Source organism: Alternaria burnsii (genome assembly GCF_013036055.1).
Source record: "Alternaria burnsii strain CBS107.38 chromosome Unknown 746, whole genome shotgun sequence".
NCBI classification, from domain to species: Eukaryota; Fungi; Ascomycota; class Dothideomycetes; order Pleosporales; family Pleosporaceae; genus Alternaria; species Alternaria burnsii.
The window spans coordinates 665596-685384 of NW_024066109.1; the positions used below are offsets into that span (position 1 = coordinate 665596).

At 50.4% G+C, this 19789-nt stretch overlaps 8 protein-coding genes across 8 annotated transcripts; 3 read left to right on the plus strand and 5 right to left on the minus strand.

The window, feature by feature from the left end:
- Window positions 1-79: 79 nt before the first annotated feature.
- On the plus strand, window positions 80-6504 carry GT037_002780 (uncharacterized protein; the record flags this gene model as incomplete). The annotated part of the gene is made up of 10 exons (XM_038927827.1): window positions 80-1213; window positions 1271-1357; window positions 1419-1641; window positions 2683-3815; window positions 3863-3946; window positions 3996-4300; window positions 4960-4979; window positions 5043-5809; window positions 5867-5956; window positions 6007-6504. Coding segments are annotated over 10 exons (4341 nt in total), but the record flags the coding sequence as incomplete, so codon positions are not given.
- A 214-nt stretch (window positions 6505-6718) lies between these two features.
- Window positions 6719-7479, minus strand: GT037_002781 (uncharacterized protein; the record flags this gene model as incomplete). Its single annotated transcript, XM_038927828.1, has 3 exons — window positions 6719-7183; window positions 7245-7331; window positions 7378-7479. The coding sequence occupies 3 exons, from the start codon at window positions 7477-7479 to the stop codon at window positions 6719-6721; spliced, it is 654 nt and encodes a 217-aa protein (XP_038789106.1).
- A 919-nt stretch (window positions 7480-8398) lies between these two features.
- Window positions 8399-9427, minus strand: GT037_002782 (uncharacterized protein; the record flags this gene model as incomplete). Its single annotated transcript, XM_038927829.1, has 2 exons — window positions 8399-8990; window positions 9042-9427. The coding sequence occupies 2 exons, from the start codon at window positions 9425-9427 to the stop codon at window positions 8399-8401; spliced, it is 978 nt and encodes a 325-aa protein (XP_038789107.1).
- A 1333-nt stretch (window positions 9428-10760) lies between these two features.
- Window positions 10761-12075, plus strand: GT037_002783 (3-ketoacyl-thiolase 1; the record flags this gene model as incomplete). Its single annotated transcript, XM_038927830.1, has 2 exons — window positions 10761-10825; window positions 10887-12075. The coding sequence occupies 2 exons, from the start codon at window positions 10761-10763 to the stop codon at window positions 12073-12075; spliced, it is 1254 nt and encodes a 417-aa protein (XP_038789108.1).
- A 75-nt stretch (window positions 12076-12150) lies between these two features.
- On the minus strand, window positions 12151-12891 carry GT037_002784 (uncharacterized protein; the record flags this gene model as incomplete). The annotated part of the gene is made up of 1 exon (XM_038927831.1): window positions 12151-12891. The coding sequence occupies one exon, from the start codon at window positions 12889-12891 to the stop codon at window positions 12151-12153; it is 741 nt and encodes a 246-aa protein (XP_038789109.1).
- Window positions 12892-13541: 650 nt separating this feature from the next.
- Window positions 13542-14189, minus strand: GT037_002785 (uncharacterized protein; the record flags this gene model as incomplete). The annotated part of the gene is made up of 1 exon (XM_038927832.1): window positions 13542-14189. The coding sequence occupies one exon, from the start codon at window positions 14187-14189 to the stop codon at window positions 13542-13544; it is 648 nt and encodes a 215-aa protein (XP_038789110.1).
- A 675-nt stretch (window positions 14190-14864) lies between these two features.
- On the plus strand, window positions 14865-15762 carry GT037_002786 (uncharacterized protein; the record flags this gene model as incomplete). Its single annotated transcript, XM_038927833.1, has 2 exons — window positions 14865-15126; window positions 15179-15762. 2 exons carry the CDS (start codon window positions 14865-14867, stop codon window positions 15760-15762), a joined length of 846 nt encoding a protein of 281 aa, XP_038789111.1.
- Window positions 15763-17011: 1249 nt separating this feature from the next.
- Window positions 17012-17662, minus strand: GT037_002787 (s-adenosyl-l-methionine-dependent methyltransferase; the record flags this gene model as incomplete). Its single annotated transcript, XM_038927834.1, has 1 exon — window positions 17012-17662. One exon carries the CDS (start codon window positions 17660-17662, stop codon window positions 17012-17014), a length of 651 nt encoding a protein of 216 aa, XP_038789112.1.
- Window positions 17663-19789: the final 2127 nt, after the last annotated feature.

Here is a 19789-nt window from a genome sequence, read left to right on the forward strand (position 1 = left end):
CTCACCTTCAACCTACTGCACCTATACTATCTTGGTCGGAATTTACGTTGCGTTGAGTTGGCAACTGTAATACTAAGAAACACTAGCCATTGCCGCTTCAACTCGATCAATCGACCAGTCGCCGTCTGATATCATGGCATCCAACCTCGATTCCCGGAACAGCTTCATCGGTGAACCCCATGTCCCGAGAGCTCAGCCTATCCTCACTAGAGCCTTCATCGAGGCCGACTATACATGTATGACAAGCCAACAGATCACCTACTACTTGGAGCGTATCTGGGAATTTAGTTCCATATACGCCTTCACATTCCCCAGACCCATGGAGGTAGCTGCTGGCCACCGTTACTGGCTGCCAAACGGTCTTCTAGCTGAGGAGTGGATGATGCTCTTCACATTCGTCCCTCGTCTGCTTGACCTCGCGCCACCCGAGGTAAGGACGGCGTATGAGGAACAGGTCTACAATGTCACCGGACATTGGCATAGCTTTGCAGAGATCATAGAAAGAGAAAAATACACTCCTGTATCTTTTGGCAGATACCCTTCTACGCAGATGGCAGAAAACCCTTTCCGACATGGCTATTACCAGCCTGGAAGGGCACGCTTTGTGGGTCCAGAGACAGCCGAGCTGACCACATACCCGCTCCCGATTTCATCCTCAGGGTTTGGATCTTTTTTGTTTCCTTCGTCGTTTACAGCTCCTGCAAATTTGGGTGTTCAGCAGTCCTCTTCCCTGACCATCACACCCCAGTCGTTACAGCTCATGCAGCCCAGCCAGCCCAGCCAGCCCAGCCAGCCCAGCCAGCAGACAACTCAAGGAAATTTACAGTTGCCAGTGGCCTCAATTACAGGCCCTCAACCAGGTACATCGTCTGCGCCTAGCCTACCGATCTTTCCTTTGCAGTCTGTTCTCGATGGTACAGCTGCATTTGAGCAGAATCCAGCGGCTCCGCCGATATTCACCCAACTACTCCAAGCAAGGGGTATAACTGCCCCTGGGTTTCGACCGGGAAGTCAGGTTCCAACCGACAACGGGAACAAAGCCTGGAGTGCTGAGCGTATTCGAGCCTTTGTCGAGATCCAGAATAGAAGCATTCACGCGCTGCCAAGTACTGCATTCTCTCCACGAGGCACTGAAATGTCTAACCTCCGGACGCCTGAATCAATCGACGTGACCTGCTGTCCTTTCGAAACGTCGCTTGAGGAGAACTTCACAGTGAGTATTGAATTCCTATTGTTTGTATTTCTCGTCGAGGGACTAACAGCTAGCCAGTACTTCTCAAACATATGCACGCTCAATCGACAGATGTGTTTGCGAGCAATTGAGCATTGGCAGCCAATGGACATAGCTCGTTACATTGTGAGTGTTACTTATGTCTGAGAGATTGAAGAAACAATAAGCTGATTGAGACTATTTGTAGAACTATGCACACGATCTCCAAACAGCAGGGATCTTTGGTCGATCGAAAATCGGGCATCACTTCGCAAAGGCCAAGGAATGGGGTGAGAGCCACCCTGGCCATGTTCTCACTGCCTCTTTGCAGCATACTAGCACAGACAGTGGAACGCGTGGCGCTAACAAGGACGTACATGACTACTTCCTCCATAGTATGGGTGATGGAGTGGTCCGACCACCTCGCGGACGTAAGGCGCAGATGTTAACGCTAGTCATCGAACACGTTCGAGGCGTCACACACAATCGAAACGTTCGGCTGAGCGAGGCTGCTGCGTACGCGCAGCAACATAATATCACTGTGCCGGTACATCATCAGATGAACTTCCAAAATCTGGCATTTGAGGATCAGCTGCCGTCAGAAGTGTTCCTTGACACTATTAGGGACGACTACCGCAATAAGTTCAATGATCAAGACCCATAAGACGGATATCGTTGTTCGCAAAAGATGCTAGCAATATCTGCTGGTGAGAAAGACATACGACTGAGCTGCGATCGTTTTGCCAACGAATGCGCAGTCTTTGGATACGTCGAGGTTTATCTTTATTTGCTGCCTACTGGCGTTGGATTTGTTCTGATATAGCCTGGCAACAATGCTTGCGACGTTTCGTAGCGCATACGCAAATGACTTGCATACCATATATCTAATATCTGATCTGCGCTTCCTGATTCTTCTGATATGTGACCGAGTCAATATCTCAGAAATGTTGCATTTCAATTATGTATATCACCCAAATATCTCTCTCGTCTGTGTCAGACAGCGTTAGTTACTCGGCTCGTTTTACGAAAGTTCTGCGCAAGAGCTCTCGCCGAAAAGTAAATTGCTGATAGGAGTCACTATATTAGCACGAGGCATCATCGTTGGTCCTCCACTTGATGCGAATTCACTCTTGAGAGTGGTCAGTGACATTACACCCTGCACGCGCCACTCTCCTCTGCCCTCAAAAGCATACGATTTCTGTCGTTTTGAGCCAACAGTGAACGCACAATCAACTCAACGTTATTGAAAGCTCCTTACATTCACTTATCTTTCACACAGCGTACATTGACCGCATTTCGCGCTCTTCCTGTTGTTTGTCCTAGACGTCGGTTCAAAGACCTTTACACACTTCCTTTCCGAAGTATACACCAATTGGCGTTGATATTACCGACATTCAGTCTAGAATATCGAGTGCAATGGAGTGTAAGTTTCAAGCCTACTATCTTTCTAACACTGCTAACATCCATATAAGCCTACCAAAACAGTAACAGTATTCCTGCTTTGCACTCTTGTCTTCGCGTGGGACCCATGCAAGACTTCGTTAGTCCAAATTCGCAGATGACGAGCGTTTTCTATCATGAAAGTACGCTCCAGCACCCACCGGCCCTCGCAACCCTCCCCTGGAACGATCCAAGGGCGACGTACACGCCAGGACACTACACTCCGAGAAACCTTCGCAGAGACCACCTATTGCAGAGCAACGAGTATCACCGTCGTCGAGTTGAAGCGGTCATCGAGTATTCTGCAAGATTTCAGTGGGTTCATTTCAGAGATGTGCAGGAAGATGACGACTTGATGTATTGCTTCACGCCTAGACCACACTTTCGACTCATCGAGGCGTGGGTGGAGATCTTCCTTGCTACTCCACAATGCTATCTAATGATGGCTCTAGAAGAAGTTCGAGTCGCGTTCTTCGAGCAGACCATGAGTGTCCCGAATTCTGTCCAGATGCACAGAGGACAAACTGCTACCTCCACAGCGCATTCATTGAAGCGCAAAGTAGCCATAGCCGAGGACAGCCTCCAGATAGAGTGGACATATGGAGTAGACAACAACGTGGAGGAGCGCACAACTGAATCCCGCAAACGGTTCCGCAACGACGATACAGCACCAAGAATTGAGCAATTTCTCTCTTCCGGCTCACCGTCAGACCTAGGACGTGTTCTTGAGACAGTTGTATCGGATAAAATCACGCAGCAGCCCACTGTCTCCCAGGCCGCAACACCCTATGCATCTGCGGCATCGACAACGACAGTATTAGCGGCACCTGCAGTGGCGGCAGCATTTCAAGTTCAACCAACGGTACCCACAACTGTTCCTCCAGCAACGGTAGCTGTCCAGGCTCCCTTAGCGGATCCCATCGCTGCAATGATGGCCCGCTTTCCAACTAGAAATACACTGGATGTTTCTGGTAGGGGGTTTAAGGGTGTTGCGATGTCGCGTAGTCAAATTCGCGCTCATCTCGAGATCGAAGGAAGGACACTAGCAACACTCCCATCTTCAGCTAATTCCGATGATCGCCACGAGATGAGAGGGGTAGCACCACCAAGAACGGTTGATCCCACTCTGATCAACTGTGTTACTACCGCACAGGAGATGTTGACTGTACGCGAATCACCCTTAGTTTGAGGCATTTGCTGACTCTGAAGCAGTTTCTTCCTTATCAGACCGTAAATTACGAGCTGTGGGATCGTATACGAAAGTCATGGTCACCGAAAGAAGTCGCTGACTTCATGGTAAGTGTTTTGGAATCTCTTTACAAGGACGCTTGGCTCATCTGAACAGTCTTACGCTCGTCAACTACAAAGTCCCCGTAGCTACCACCGTACCGCATTCCACCACGATCATGACGGCCGGCCGGCCGATGTGCCGACACACACTTTCACAACGAATGTTCCTTCGAACATGTCAACGAGAGGGAAAACGGACAAGAAGGCCGATCGACCGCTACACGACTACTTTCTTTATCATCTAGGTGATGGTGTAGTCAACTACCCCACTGGTCGCGACGCCCAGCTCCTCACGCGTTGTGTTCAGCATGCCCGAGACGTGTCTCATGACATGAATGTCAGGATGTCAGAAATCGTTCAGTATGCGACAAGGCACAGAATCATCGTTCCTGCTGCCGATCTGATCCAACCTGATACGAACGTTGTCGTTGAGGATACACCTTCGCAGGCGTTCCTTGACATGATAGATAGGGATTTTGTAAATCGACACGGAATGAGATCAGGTACGGTTTAGATCTATGAACGTCAATCATACTATTATTCTTGATTGGAATTGTTGTGGTGTGAATCTCAGTTGCAAAAGCAGGCAGACGAAACCTTGGAAGTCTCAGCTAATTGCTACGTCTCTTAGTATCACAGGCAAAAAAATACGCTCATGACCTGCAAGTCTTCGTTCGGACAGTGACCAATGCAAGCAGCAGCATCTCATCAAGCTGTCTTTAGCGTCCTGGTGACTATGCATAAATTAACGAACCGCAAATTATAGGTCAAACGCACTGCCGATCACCTACCGAAGCACGTGAGTTCGGTGGATCGATGATTCTCACGACAGCTCCCTGATACACGCGGTGAGGCCAGAACGCGTACTCACGTGCCTATGTCCTCAATGATAAGCGACTGTATGGTCTGTGAGTCGCGCTTTCTTGCGGGTTTCATCTATACAACGAATCAATCTCGATTCAACCACCAGAACTCTGATATCAAGACCAATCAATTGACTTCGCTGACTGCGCACAAAGCATCATGGACCCGTACTTTGGTATGTCATATCGCAATATTCTCTCTCGGGCATCTTTGTATCCGACAGTACTGACTACAGAAGTTCCAACCGTCTCCCTAGGTTTCTACTACCAGTCAGCGCCCAGTGAGATAACTCGCGATGAGCTCCGCGCTACGGCATTCACCCGCACACCAATTGTACGGAAGGTCATCGAGGACTTCTGCAACTCGAGTGAGCGCCTAGAACAGATTGGTGCAATGATACCTTCACCGAGTGGTCTGCAGTATTGGGTCATGGACTCGGTGACGATGGAGTCTATCCTTGTCGCTGAGTGTTATGGGCTTCTGCAATTGGTGCCTGAGTATAGATCGCGCGTCCCTACAGAAGTGCGAGTGGCCTTCGAGGCCCTTACTACACCTGAGCTCAGGGGCCGAGCTCTACTCCACAGTCTCTCACACTACCTGCAGTACATCAACTGGCGAGCGATTCAGACCATCCAAGCGCAAGGCCAAGCACTGCAGATACAAGGAAGTAGTCTCCAACCTTCTTTGAGGGTGCCAACGATAGTACACCAACCAGCGGTTCAGCCCATACAGACCATTGTCCTCACCCGAGTAGGTCATGTCTATGTTCCTCGAGGTCCCCGTACATCTGGTATCCGTCCCGGAGGCGTAAGCGGCACTTATCAATACGAATGGCCCGAGTCTCGTAAGCTGGCTTGGATTCTCATCCTTCCTCGATCTACGGCCCTACCTTCTCGCGCTCTGTCTGACTCGTATTGCCGCTTCAACAGTGTTGCACTGTGGGATCATGTCGACATCCGTCGTCTTGGGCCGAACATTCAGGTGACCCTGGTAGAAATTGTTGCAGTCAGTTGCCGATCAACCTTACCGCAACATACGCAAGATGAACTGACAAAAGAGCAGTTCTTTCCTCGAGCAGCCTCATCCTGGAGAGCTCTGTGGAAGCGCTTCGACGCAGCAGGCTGGACTCTCTCCACGCTACGCATGCTCATCGTAAGTCTTCATAAACTACATGTAAAAGCTCCTTGCTCATTTATACAAAGTTCTGGCAGCGATCGCTCGGTACGGCAGACCTACGGGCCCACAGCTTTGGCAGTATGAAGAAGCACCGAAGAGACGCTCAGAATCACCAATGCAGTGCTGCTGGCTTCACCCTCGACAGCATTAGCACTGATCGCGTCAGTTCAAATGTCGACTTCAACGATCTTCGCGACTGTTTTCTCGTCAGCTTAGGTGATGGTCTAGCACACTTCCCTCAAGGTGCGGACCAAGGGAGATTGACTATCGCTGTGCTTCATGCTCGCCGCCACAATCATAACAACGTACGACTATCTCAAGTTGAGCAGTACATTACCCAAGCGGGATTGGACAGACAGTATAATCTTCCAGGCCCAAGTCTTGTTTCCGTCGTCCAGGCTGATCAAGCGGCTCGCGATCGTCTCTTCCCAGATCATAACTCTGATCCGGCTCGCAGACATGATCCAAACTACGATCTGATTAGGATGTGGTGGAGGACAGGAGGATATTCCCATGATGTCTAGTAATAACAAGTCCGAGGCATATGAAAGGACGTAGATAGTCCATGAACACGACTTCAAGAAGCAAATGGTAATTTCTACATTTGTTCCCCCATACACTTGTGGGACTATCTTATCTCTGCAGAAACCCTTTTCGGATGTAGACAATGTGCTGTAAAAGATCTCCGACTAACCAGTGACTATGTTCAAGGCCTTGCCAGAGATGTCGCCCTACATCTCAGTGATTAAATCGAATACCGTTCTCATTTGCGCTCGTTTGCAAGAAGTCCTGATACTCTTTTACCATCACCCTGTGTCTTCTCTGAAAATCCGCATCAGTATACCCGTCTACTAGCTTCCGGCTGATGCCCATCCTCGCAATGACAAAATCGAGTTGAGACAACATCAGTGTCGTGTTGCCAATAAGCTGGATTTGGATGAGGGCTTTCGTGAAGGGACCGCTGTCAGGACCCATGGGAAAGTTACTCGGATGAACGTAAAAGCCACAATCAATGATTGGGTGAAATATCCTGACGTCGTCGAATCCGTTGGCGTCACCCGGTAAGAAAGTGTAATGACTGGTGGTAAAGGTAGTAGGTTTGGTTGTGAACTCTCTTCCTAACTTTGCTCTCGCTTTCTTGAGATACGCGCGACAATCCATGGGTATGACGATATCTAGGCCTTGTAGACGGTACTGGTGATTCTTCATGATCATATCAGCTCTTTCGACTACTAACACTCAAACAGTCCTCGAGACCACTTACAATGAAGTTGGCTTGGAACGAGCCTTTGATGTCACTGTGATAGAGCCTGTGTTGTATTTCAGGTATGTTAACGTGGTTGGGGAAGAACTGGACCCATTAGACAGGTATAATATACCAGGAGAAGAAGCTTTACCGTCAAGATTTCCTTCGCGGTCAACGGGATAGTGAGGCTGGAAAGATCGAACTGCGAGGGCGTCGCATAGCTCTTTAGTGGATGGATGGGCCTATACGACATGTCTGGTGGTAGCTGCCTAAATTTCGCTATATAGAATAGTTGATGCGCCGTTGACGGCCAGAAAGACCCTCGAGGTCTCGCTTGGTGTACTTCGACCAGAGTGTTCGCAGTCGAGTTGTTGAACTGTTCCTCGACTTCGCCCTCGATATCTGAATCAGAACCTCTAACGTCCTTTTCATTGGTAGGAAGTTTTGCTGTAGTACGCGAGCGCCTGCGAGACTTTAACAAAGAAGTAGCGCCGCTAGCGGATGGCAGATGTTCTCTACCAGGAGTACTGTCAGCGCCTTTTCGAGCTGCTTGTCTGGGGGCTCTGGATGGAGGGCCGCGTTGGGAACCTGTGGTAGAAGCTTACATTGTTGCAATTGCAAAGATGTTGGCCAAGCTGCGTGTTCTTCGCAAGATTGAGTTGCTCCCATGCAGAGAGTTGGGTTGGTTTGACGAAAGAACAAAAGAGTCGAGTGAGCAACACTAGTACTATGGGTCAAGGGATTGTTGTGCAAGCTAATGTATCTGCTGCCTGACAGTGAAGTCGAGGATTCTCAAGTCAGTGATCTCACACTCCGCACATCCGAGCTGATAAACAACTAGGCCAGGCCCTGTCTTTCTTGGACTGAACACCGACAAATGCCTAACTCCATCAGCTTGCGACGAAATTTGTATCAACGTCATGTGATAGTGGTGTCGGTTGCCGTGACCGCATGGTCCAAAGAAGTTGGTAGTCGAGATCGTGGTACGGAGCCATGTTGCGCGTTCATAAACTGGTCTACACGACGCGACGCTATTTGAATATATAGAATAATAAAAGGCAAAAGGGTATCATTATCGTAGCGGAAGCAATTGCTTTCGCATGATCTCGAAACAGGCGCACTTGAACATAAGCGTCCCCAATATGCAAAACTACCGACCAACCATCGCGGTCTCATCGTGGAGACCTCAACTCCGGCTGTGGTTGGAACAACCCATTGGAATTGGCTGCGGTCATCTGTGCAGGGCTGGTGCTCGTACCACTCGTTGCAACAAACTCCGGTAACGCATCATGCTCTCCTGTCGGACTAGACTTTGGGATCGGCGCATGGTGATGCTTTTGTTGGCGGCGACGCCAGAAGAAAAATGCGCCGACCAGAAGTAGCGCGCCGACCACTCCCACGACGATGCCCGCGATAGCACCTGCCCCAAGACCAGATTCATCATCCGGTTTTGGTAATGCGGAGCCTCCCTTGGGGTTGTTGGTAGAAGTTGGCTCGCCGAGCGGGGTGACCCGTCCGTCACTTGCAGAGGTAGTGGGATAAGCAACGAGGATTTTTTGCGCCCAGACGGTGCTGTATTCCGGATAGGTAGTGGAGTAGATCGACGTGGTGGTACTCATATCGTAGATTGAAGTGTAAGTAGAATAAGTAAGAGGATCGATTACCGAAGTTCCGCCACTGGCGCAAGACAGGGCAGGTGCGGTACCATCAGTGTAGGAGATAGTACTGATACAACTCGCATATGAGGAATGCTCTCGATAGCCACTGACAGACGTTGTGAATATTCGCCGAGGAACTTGTTCGGGACGTACTTACGAAGGGCAGCACACTGCAGTGGTTTTGCTGGATACTATGACCTCGCTCTGCATCTCCCACTCACCAGGACAGCCTATCCCAGGAGAGAACAGCAACGTGCTGCGACCACCACCGTTGTTGTTTGGGAAACATGCAATGTCACGAGTGGCCTGTCCATCAGAACCGCATGAGAGGTCGCGCTCCACATAGGCACAGGATGTGACGGGATCGCCATAAGAGTATGACAAGGAAGTTCCTATACTGGTATAACTGGAAGGCGTGGAAAGAACACATGACGACTTGAAAACGTTGGCGCAGTGGTCTGGCGGAGTGAAAGCGGTCATCATCGGTCCTGCAATCGACATTGTCGATGTGGACGTGTAGGAAGTTGTAAAAGCTGCGGCCATGGTTGGAATTGGGAGGAATAAGAAGAACGCGTGCCACTTCAATCACGACGAGGCCCAGGACGAGCATTTGTAGTATTGCGAAGGATAGGGAGGGAGGATGAGGTCAAAGCGCAGCCTTGCTCCGCCGCCCCCATGCTCCCGGTACGTGGAACCATGCAAGTCTCGCCAGTGGCACTTTTCTCTCCAATCAGAAGTTGAAGCTATTCGTGGGTGCTTGCAGGCAGCATGCATTTCGCGGTATGCCTTAAGCCACCGTTTACTTCATTGGCCTTTATAGGGACCTGGTTGAGATGTTGATAAGACCAGGGCGTAAGTCTATTAGCCTAGATCTCGCTCGCTTCCCGTCTCGTGAAAAAGGAAATTCGAAAACCTCTGACGGCATGGTGGTTAACCTTGGCGATATCATGGGTGAAAATAACCGCTGCTAAGAAACGTGACGCGCGACCAATGCTAGGCCTGCCTTCTCTCGCACCTCTGTTTTATGACAGTGTGGTATTCGTGCAGACATCCTTCGTGGAGTGCGGTGTGGGTGTGGGTGTGATGGTATTTGGGGGCCAAATTTCCCTTGCTGGCATAACAAACTGGCGGCACAGCTCGCCAATATTGGGTCGTGTTGTTGGCCACGAGGCTGTGTTACTCATGCACTAGCTCTTATCCACGTGCAGAATACAATGCCGCCTTTGATAGGTAGAGATGGAAAGATCGGTATGTTATAGGCAATGCAATGTAGGGAGATGGGGAACTCTTGCGCCTCATGCTGTTGCCAAGAAGACGTGACGCGACAGGACGATGGGGCCGAATCGCGTCGCAAAGATTGGTGGCGTCGACGAGCAAGAGGAGGGCCTAACCCCTCGCATTTGCCGGTGAGACTGTGGATCAAAGGTGAAGGGCATTGGATGAAGCTGTGAGGAGTGATGTTGCGCAGCAGCCAAGTCGAGATGAGATGGACGAGGTCGGAGGTATAGCGCAAGGCTAAGAGCCTCAGTCGCGTGGCGACGAATTGCGGGGAAGGCGGAATTGGCGATGCATCAATTTTGTGGATAAGTAAACAGCAGCTACCTGGCTCTGACGGTAGTCGTACATGTTACGAAAGCATATGCTGATTAGTATGCTCCTTCTTCCTGTGTTGATAGCACGATAAGGTCCGACGATTCTCCCGGGCAGTTGCCGAAGAACGCGTGATTTGTGGCTCCGAGATCCTCGGCCCAGAAGCTGCGGTTATGTGCCCCACAACTTATGTTAAGAGGTCCGCCTCCGCATTCTGTCCCTGTCTCTTTGAACTTCATCGTCGCCTCTCACAAACCTCAATCACACCCATTTTCACCTATTCACAATGGCAGACCGCCTCAAGTCCATCGTCTCCCACATGACGCCCTCGGCGAGCGGCATCTCGGCCCTGTAAGCTCTACCCAGACAAAGACGACACGTGAAGGACGCAGTCGCTGACAGTAAACAACAGCACCACCAAGAACCCCGATGATGTTGTCATCACCCTCGCCCTCCGCACTCCGCTCACCAAGGCGCACAAGGGCGGACTCAAGGACACGACGCTCGACGGCATCATGGTCAAGACACTCAAGCAGGTCGTCGCAAAGTCGAACCTCGACCCTGCCATTGTAGAAGACATCTGCGTCGGCAACGTCTCTGACGCAAAAGCTGCCTACTACATCCGCGCCGCCATGCTCGCCGCTGGCTTCCCCAACACCACAGCCGGATCGTCGCTGAACCGCTTCTGCTCTTCGGGACTCAAGGCCGTACAAGACATTGCCAACCAGATCGCCGTCGGCAGCATCGAGGTTGGTCTGGCCATGGGCGCCGAGAGCATGACAGCAGGTGGCGACAGGCTCGAGAGGCCCTTCGTGGACGAGGTGCTCGAGAACCAGGAGGCATGTGACTGCATGCAGCCCATGGGTCAGACTTCAGAGAACGTCGGCAACGACTTCAACATCTCGCGCGAGCGCCAGGACAAGTTCGCTGCCGAGTCATACCGGAGAGCCGAGGTTGCGCAGAAGGCTGGCTGGTTCGACGATGAGATTGCGCCCATCACAACCCAGCTCAAGGACCCCAAGACTGGCGAGGTCAAGACCGTCACCCTGACCAAGGACGAGGGCATCCGATACGGCACCACATTCGAGAGCCTCCAGAAGGTCAAGCCTGCCTTCCTTCCCCACGGCGACAAGTCACACGCTGGAAACTCGTCGCAACTCACAGACGGTGCCGCTGCCATCCTCATGATGAAGCGCTCCACCGCCGAGAAGCTCGGCCAACCCATCCTCGCAAAGTACGTCGGTGCCACCGTCGCCGGTCTCCCACCGAGGATCATGGGCATCGGCCCATCCATCGCCATCCCCAAGCTTCTCGCCAAGTTCAACATCACCCTCGACGACATCGACCTCATCGAGATCAACGAGGCTTTCGCGTCAATGGCCGTATACTGTCTCGAGACACTCAAGATCGACCACAACAAGCTCAACGTAAGGGGAGGTGCTATTGCGCTAGGTCACCCGCTTGGATGCACTGGCGCCCGACAAATCGTTACTGGTTTGAGCGAGTGCAGGAGGCAAAAGAAGAAGGTGCTGCTCACCAGTATGTGCATTGGTACTGGGATGGGCATGGCCGGTCTTTTCATCAACGAGCAGAACGTTTAAAATGTATTGTATATAGCGTCTTACATGAAATCATTTTATTCTCTTCAACATTCCTCGCCATCTTCCGATTAAAGCCTAGTACTGCACAACATCATGTCCCGTAAGGTTAGGTTTTACCTCCCCTCCCTCTAACCAAGTCTTACACTTGGCATACAGGATATCTCTTTCTGGTCCATGCGCATTCAGGTCCATCTTCGGTGGCCTTCCCGCCTTACTTTCCGCCCACGCCAGATACCGGTATCCACTCGGATACTGCTTGGCTTCGTTCTCCGGTATGTCAAACGCCTTGCCAGGAACAACAGGCACCATCTTGTCCTTGTCGAAAAGCAGAGTCATGAAATTCACCCCCCATTTCCCCTGCCCATTCTTAGACAAGAAGAAAAAGAAGCGGGTATCAGCTTCATTATCCATTTCAATGTCATCCAGCATGATACGACACGTAATTGTAACCTTCATCTTGCTAATCGCGCGATCACCCTGAATGTCAACCGTCTGCCCACAGATCCTATGCAGGATATAAGGGAAAGGACCATGGGGTGTCTGTTTCTCGAATCCCTCTTTTGAAGAAGCGATGAAGTCGTCAAGACGGCCTTGGGTCCATGATGTTGTAATGTACGCGCCAGGGTGAAACATGGAGGAGTAATTTTGCCATTCGGCTGCGTCGCGGTACATGCCCCATCCTTCGCAGATCTCACGAATCTTTAGTCTTTCGAGCACGTCCGTGTCTGTGCCGTTGGCGTTGTTGCGCGTTGCGTTCTTAGGGTAGGTATCTAGTGCAGGTTGCACAGTGGTGTATTCGAGGCTTGGATGTGGCATCTTGGCGGCGGGTTGGGATGTCAAGATATGCTCCAAGAATCTTAGGGGGGAATTAAAGTACTCAGTGGACTTTCTATCTGCATACCTAGTGAGAGTACCTAGGTATGATACGATGGATGCAGTGGTAACCGTTACGTCATTGCCCGACTGCCGAACATCAGTATCGCAACGATCATCATTGAATCCAGACAAGAGCATTTAAGACGGGTCCGGTGGGGATATCATGTTGTATTCAAATGCTGTGGATGGCAGATCTGCAATTGAACCATGCCACACGTCCCAAGTGAAGCTAGAGTATTGAGTGATGCATGGTCTTGTGACAACGACTTGCGACGCAGATGGCAGTCTAGTGAGAGAGAAAGAGAGGGGTAAACGAAAGAACTAGATAGTGGCAATATCTTATATGCATGAGAGAATAGTCGCTAGACTCTCATAAGATCAGACGCATAGTTTTCACAGTTCAAGCAAATTGTACGACCTTGCCCAGCATCGTGTATCCACGCCAGTACTACGGAAGACGGCGCTTGAGTAGAAATTCGATGGGCTACTATTGTGCCGGGAGTCTTGTTTGAATTTGTGATCTATTTCATCTACTACAGGATCACACACTGTATGTTCGCTGTCTAGCTGAGACTGTGACAGAGTGACATCTAGGTAGAACTCTTAAGCTTGGCAGTCTTCTTCTTTCTCGCTGGTTCCTTTGACGTGCTCTCAACTTCGTGACCGTCTGTGTCATGCGGTATCTCAGCATACTTTCGCTTCCTGTTCTTCGGTATGGGCGTCCCTGGAAGCGGGCGATTCATGAAGGCTGCACCTGCTGCCCCGAAGATAGGGATGTCAAACTTACCAGTCGCCATGGCTTGCAGCATAGCCTCGTAGTCTTGACTTGGTCGCGGAACAAAACGAAGTGACGAACCAGAGGATTTTGTAGGCGGTGATCCCGAATGCTGGAGAGGGTTGGTAGGCAGAGAAGAAGATTGATACACCTCCGGGGGAGACTGATTGGGCGCAGCAGGTGGGCATATATCCTCTTCAGAGGCTGCACTGGACCTATTCCCTGGAGATATAGCTGATGCTTCTTGTGAAGACGACGGCGTAGGCGTGGTAAGAGTGATAGCAGGGGCGATGGGCTCAGTGTGTTCTGCGACAGCGGGGATAGAGTGACGTTCGTAAATCGGAAGATCAGGTGTTTCTCCATATCCCATAGTTCTCCACATATGCAGCATGGCTGCTTCTTCCGTTTCTTGCATCGCAAGATCCTGCGTATTATCCGTCAAATGTGACTGGTCGTTGTTCATATCTAGAAAGACTCTGGTTGAAATTTGGTGTAACACAACCAAAACTTTTCAGCAAGTAAATCGAGCCGCGTATAAGAGGACGAGCTGGACACTTTCATTCCATTGACAACCACGTTGTGAGCGGTTTGGTTTTGCGCCTTCACTGTGATTAGTCGTTGAATGTTTCGAACACGATTCTAGATCGCCGAAATTCACACACGAACAAAGTGGGAGCATTCCGAAAACACAGGGAACTGCTTGAACGTTTGGTGCATGTCCAAGCTTGTCGCGTAGCCGAAGGGATGTCTCATGCACGGCTGCTGGACCTGGGAGGTGCGCGCATTGTCAGAGTTTCTTCCTCCTTTAGAAGAGCAGCCGACCAAAGCAACTTCGTTAGTACCAGATCCATGAGTGAAAGCAATCGTTCGAGGACGATGCTGATGCACGCCGGGTCTATGTTCTGGACGAGTCGCTCGATGCGGAGAGAAAATGTTGCATGGTGGTGGTGCGAGCTTTACGCCATCACGGACCAGGGACCCGATGGCTTCCATGCGAGACGGCAGACTGTGCAATGTCGCTAATACACGCGATGACTGTATGCTGCGAGAGCAAGGAGATGATGAAAGCCGCTGCAGTGTTATGAGATGGCTTGCGATGAAACAATGTTGAGGTACGTCCACTGTGCGGTGATCGATGATGCGGCTAGATTTTGACCGGCCAATCAGCAGCGACTTCGCTCAATATGACCCGATCAACGACTTTGGGGGGCCATGTTTCTATCACGTCTTCAGTGAACTCAGTGAAACAACCTACCATTCGAGATCAGTTATCGGCTCTCGCCTACTCCAGGCAAAATGCGAATTCAATTTCTCTCACTTGAGTCCGGAATGCATAGAGCAACATCTTTGTCTTCGCGACACACACTCCAGCCCCTTCATTTCGGTGTTCAGTGACTTCGGTAGCCGCTCCCATCTCATAGCATGATATATGGTTACGCTAACTAGCATCAGCTGAGGCGCTGCAAGAGGCGTACGACCTCCATGTTCGAGGCCATGACGCTATCCAAGTGGTCCGGATCCAAGCCTCAAATCTTGTCACCACACTTGTAGGCACGTCGGGTGTTCACGGTACTCTGGTTCCACTTTGGCACGGTGTAAGGGGCAGCGAAGACCAGTGGCTCTGCATGGCTGATATCGGGTCACTCCTTGATATTGATCCAAGATGCATACGCCCATCAGAATGGCTGGCTTGTGGCTCAATACCCAGGTCTCGATACTTGGCTGCGTGGCCGGTTATTGGCGGACGGATTTACTTCGACGAAGGCAGCGACAAGGATCTGGTTGATCTCTTCATGGACGTATGTGGATACGCGCCTGACTGTTTCCGCGAACATAACGATATTCAACGATATGAGTATGACTGGGACGAGGAATGCTTCGTTAGAACTGAGCGTTGGCGTACATCGAGTGCGTCGATCCAAGAGACGGGTGTGGCAGGCGCAGGGCTGGGGCTGGGGCTTGCCGTATCGCATTTTGCGCGGCCGACGCCATTTGGGTACGCTGGCTATCTCCGCGGGATGCTTGTGATGGACTGATGGGTCTTTCACCTTGTAATAGTATTGTACGATAGACGAAGTGAGAGAGCACCGTAGTGGCACTAGGCCTGGACAGGGCAAGCGGTGCATCGAGCACTTACCTGAATCACACTCACCAACTGACAACAACTACATGGCGCACGTCTGCAAGATTTTCAAGAAATAACTCTTTCGCTGAACAATGCCGTCTTCAGAACCATTCACCGACAACATGGAAGCAATGTAAGCTGAACCCACATCCTTGAGGCTGCATTGAATGGAATTAACGTGTTGTAGTACACTACGCAACCAGGCTAAATCACCACTCTTGCGCCTGCCTGGAGAGATTCGCAACAGGATATACAACTACGTATTCCGCGCGGAATACATCGTGGTCCTGAAGAGATTTTCGTCATTGCGAGGGCCACTCAGAAAGTGCATGTTTCTCCTTTACGACAGAAGCGCACCTCGTTCTTACCAATCTCTTTTGGCGCTTCTCCAGTCTCAATTGGTGTGTCGGCAATACTATGCAGAGACAAAGCTGCTGGTTTTCCAAATCAACAAACTTGCTGCGAACCTTACGGACTTAAAAGGTCTGCTCGAGATGATACCCAAAGATGTGCAAAACGCCATTTCCACTCTTTGCATATATGGATATTCCGATCGCGACCCCGCTGGTTCTCTCTTTCCTCTCAGTTCCTTGGTAAACTTTCGGAGGCTTAAACTCTATCCTCAGGGACCTCGGCTATCCAGCCCACATCGGTTCTTTAAACTGTTCACAAATAAGAACGGAGAGCATATCGAGGAGAACTCTGAAACTTTCTTGTACGATGAGTGGCACCGCATCCTCATTGATGCTGGGAAGATCGGTGAGGAAACTTGCAGGTAAATATGAAGGGCGTACGAGACTTCAAGGACTCAAAATGCGACGACGACGTGCAGATTTGTCGCTCATAGATGAGGAAAACTGCGAGCCCAAATGTACCCGATAGCTCAACGTATTGTGTCATCTTATAATATTCGAGAAACGACTACATACTATAGACCATCTTTCGATGACCTTGAACCTCTTCTTTCTGTACGTACCCGAATTCCTGGTCCAACCGAGGACTAAAGATCCATGTAACGTGTATTAGAGTGTTTGAAATACAAACTGGAATACGTGAACCAGTATTCCCACAACTTCATTATGCTTTATTTTGAAGCTCGCTTGTGTAACTCAAGAGCGCCCTTCTTAAGATAACATATGGCATCATATTATGTTTCGCGATCAGAGTTTGCGTAAAATCAATACGCGTCCGCCTCCAGCATCCTTCCGATATTGGTGTAGATCTTGCTCTACAACTTCGACCTTCTCCTCCTTCTCCAGCCTCTGGACCTCCCTCTCAAAGCCCTTCTCAACCCAGAAGCTGTCCAGAACAGTCGCAACAACAACCCCGCCGTCCTTAACGACTCTTACGAACTCTTCCAATGGCTCTGGCCCCAAATGGCCATGCGTGAATGTGCCGCAGCATGTGAGTGCATCGAACTTCCCATCTTCAAACTCCAATCGCTTCGTGAGGTCCGTAGTTTTCAGGTCATCGTACACGGCGGTGTTCTTAGCGACTGCTAGCATCCCTTCGCTGATGTCGAGACCCAGGATATCCGTAGCGCCAAGTTCAGAAAGCTCGATACCAACAAGACCAGTACCGCATCCTGCATCCGCAATCTTTAGGCCGTTCAGGGGCTTGTCTGGTGAGATGTGGTTCAGCTTCAGGCCTCTGGCTACGGCTTGGGCGACTAGGCGTGGGGCGGTGAAGTCGTGGAGGGTCATGTCTGAGTCGTAAGTCTTTGCCCATTCATCGTAGAGTCCTCGTGATTCTTCCGTTGTTTTCGCGGCGAACACGCGATCTAAGAGTGATTTTCGATCTGCTGCCGTCATGTTGCAGGTGCGAGCTGGCTCGGAATGTTCCCGTGGAGGTGAATACTAGTGCGGCGACGGATTCTTGTGTAATCCTTATGGGAGTATTAGAGGCGGTTCAACTAGTGTATAAGCTTTGGTGCTTCAGTCGCGTTGAAGGGACAAGAAAGCTCCAGGTCTCTGTAAGCAGCCCAGACGCGGGTACTGGCATGACGTCATACCTGGCAATAATCGGCCGCATGGAACATTGCCATGTCCACAGAATGTCATTGTCCCTACAGCGAGGGACCGGCATTTGCGAGTGTCACTTATCATGAATTGTACTAGATGGTCATAACGACGACATCGGACTCTGATTACATGGGCGTGACTGTCACGTTCAAGTCGCTGGCGCAGTCTCGACCGACAGAATTCATTACAATCACCGCATCGGATACAACTCATACAGCGGTTGTGATATTCTCGACGTCGATAGCGGATTTGACACGAATAACAGGAGCGCAGTCTCAGCGTGTATCGGTCGGCAAGTCATGTTTGCGACGAGAATCCAACTGGATAAAACGGAGATCATGGGATGCTTGTGATCCGGAATTGAGACTGATGCCTATAGATGATCATCGCATACGCATTCGAAATCGACTGACTGATAGGTAAAATCTGCTCCTGAGGAAGAAGTAAAGCGCGTAGCAATTCCCCCGAAGTGATTGAAGGATGAGAATCTGCAGGAAGTATGTCGCACTATTTGTCTCTGCTTTCTCTTGGCCTCCAAGGTTACCAACGAACGAGCAGTATCACACTTCATCACTCAAGTCAGCACTATCGACACAAACACCTGGCTAGTCGGCCGACTCTTCAATTGGATATCAACAGTCGACTACATCAAGACTACAAGATTGCCATCCGGTTCACCGAGTACGGCTCAAAGTCGTCTCTCCTGAAAGCACGCATCATAAAAAGTTTAATCATGTCCTGCGGACATAGGCGAAAGGTCGGCAGAATTGCTAAGGTTCTGGGCTAGTATTGGTCAGTTGAGCTGGGATGGTCTTAACATCTTGGAGGTTCTACGGACTTTGAACGGCGGCGTACTGCATACACTACCGAACGCTTTGTGCTAATGCCTCCTCGAGGGGCTATTAGAAGGGGGCGAACAGTACGCTAAGCGTTGGTGGTGTCTGTTATTTGTAGTATTCGAGATTGATATAGGACATGTGGCTAGTGGAGTGTGAATCTTCCCAGCAAAGTCTATATGGTGGCGAGGTTGAAGGCACTTGTAGGTTTTATGAGTATGACCTTGTTTAAACTATGCAGATAGGTGTGAATAAACCATCTCATCGCATAATCTGAATGTCGTGGTTTGAGTGATGTCGTTACATCCGTTATTCTGTGGGGATGAACGGCTGGACAACATGCTTCTCTTTCTGTAGTATCCAGCCGTATGAAGACACTACAGTGACAGCTGTACCACGAGGGGACAGATTTCCCCATATGGACTAGATGTTGGGTGATAGATGGGAAACAGCTCACTGGTGAACTCATAGCTATTGGTGGACGGTGTCTGAGCGAGAGCACTGATTGGTGAGATCTTCTTCGGCAGTTGTTCGGCTATCGAGTAGCACACTTGCCCCCAGAAACTAGGATCGGTGTTCACTGGTTATCTGGGGAACGAGCCGAGGCGTATACAGCAGAAGATCTACAAGTAAGGGTTGCGGACGCAGGGGCTTGTGATACTAACGGAAACTTCAGGTCGAACCACTTGGCGGACAACTACTGCTGCGACTACCAGCCAATAGCACGATTTACGTATGTAAGGCGTGTCAGTCGCCGATCATCGCAAACACTATTTGGGCAACCAACGGACGATCTAGACCATCGGAGTGTAAGAGATCCGGGGTAGTGTCCGCTAGCGTCGCGCTAGGCCTATATTTTTGTCGAGCTTAAATCGACATTTGCGCTGGACGTCACCTCACTTCCTCATCCTGATCTGATTTACACGGTACCTACCGTCTAAAGCGATGTTTGTCAGCAGTTCGGACAGATTTTCGCATAAGAGTCTATCCACACCTTGGCAGACACTTCGTGGGGCTCCAACGAGGCTGCCTGTCAGGTGCTACTCCGGACGTACCAATGATGAGCGCTATTGTTATCAGA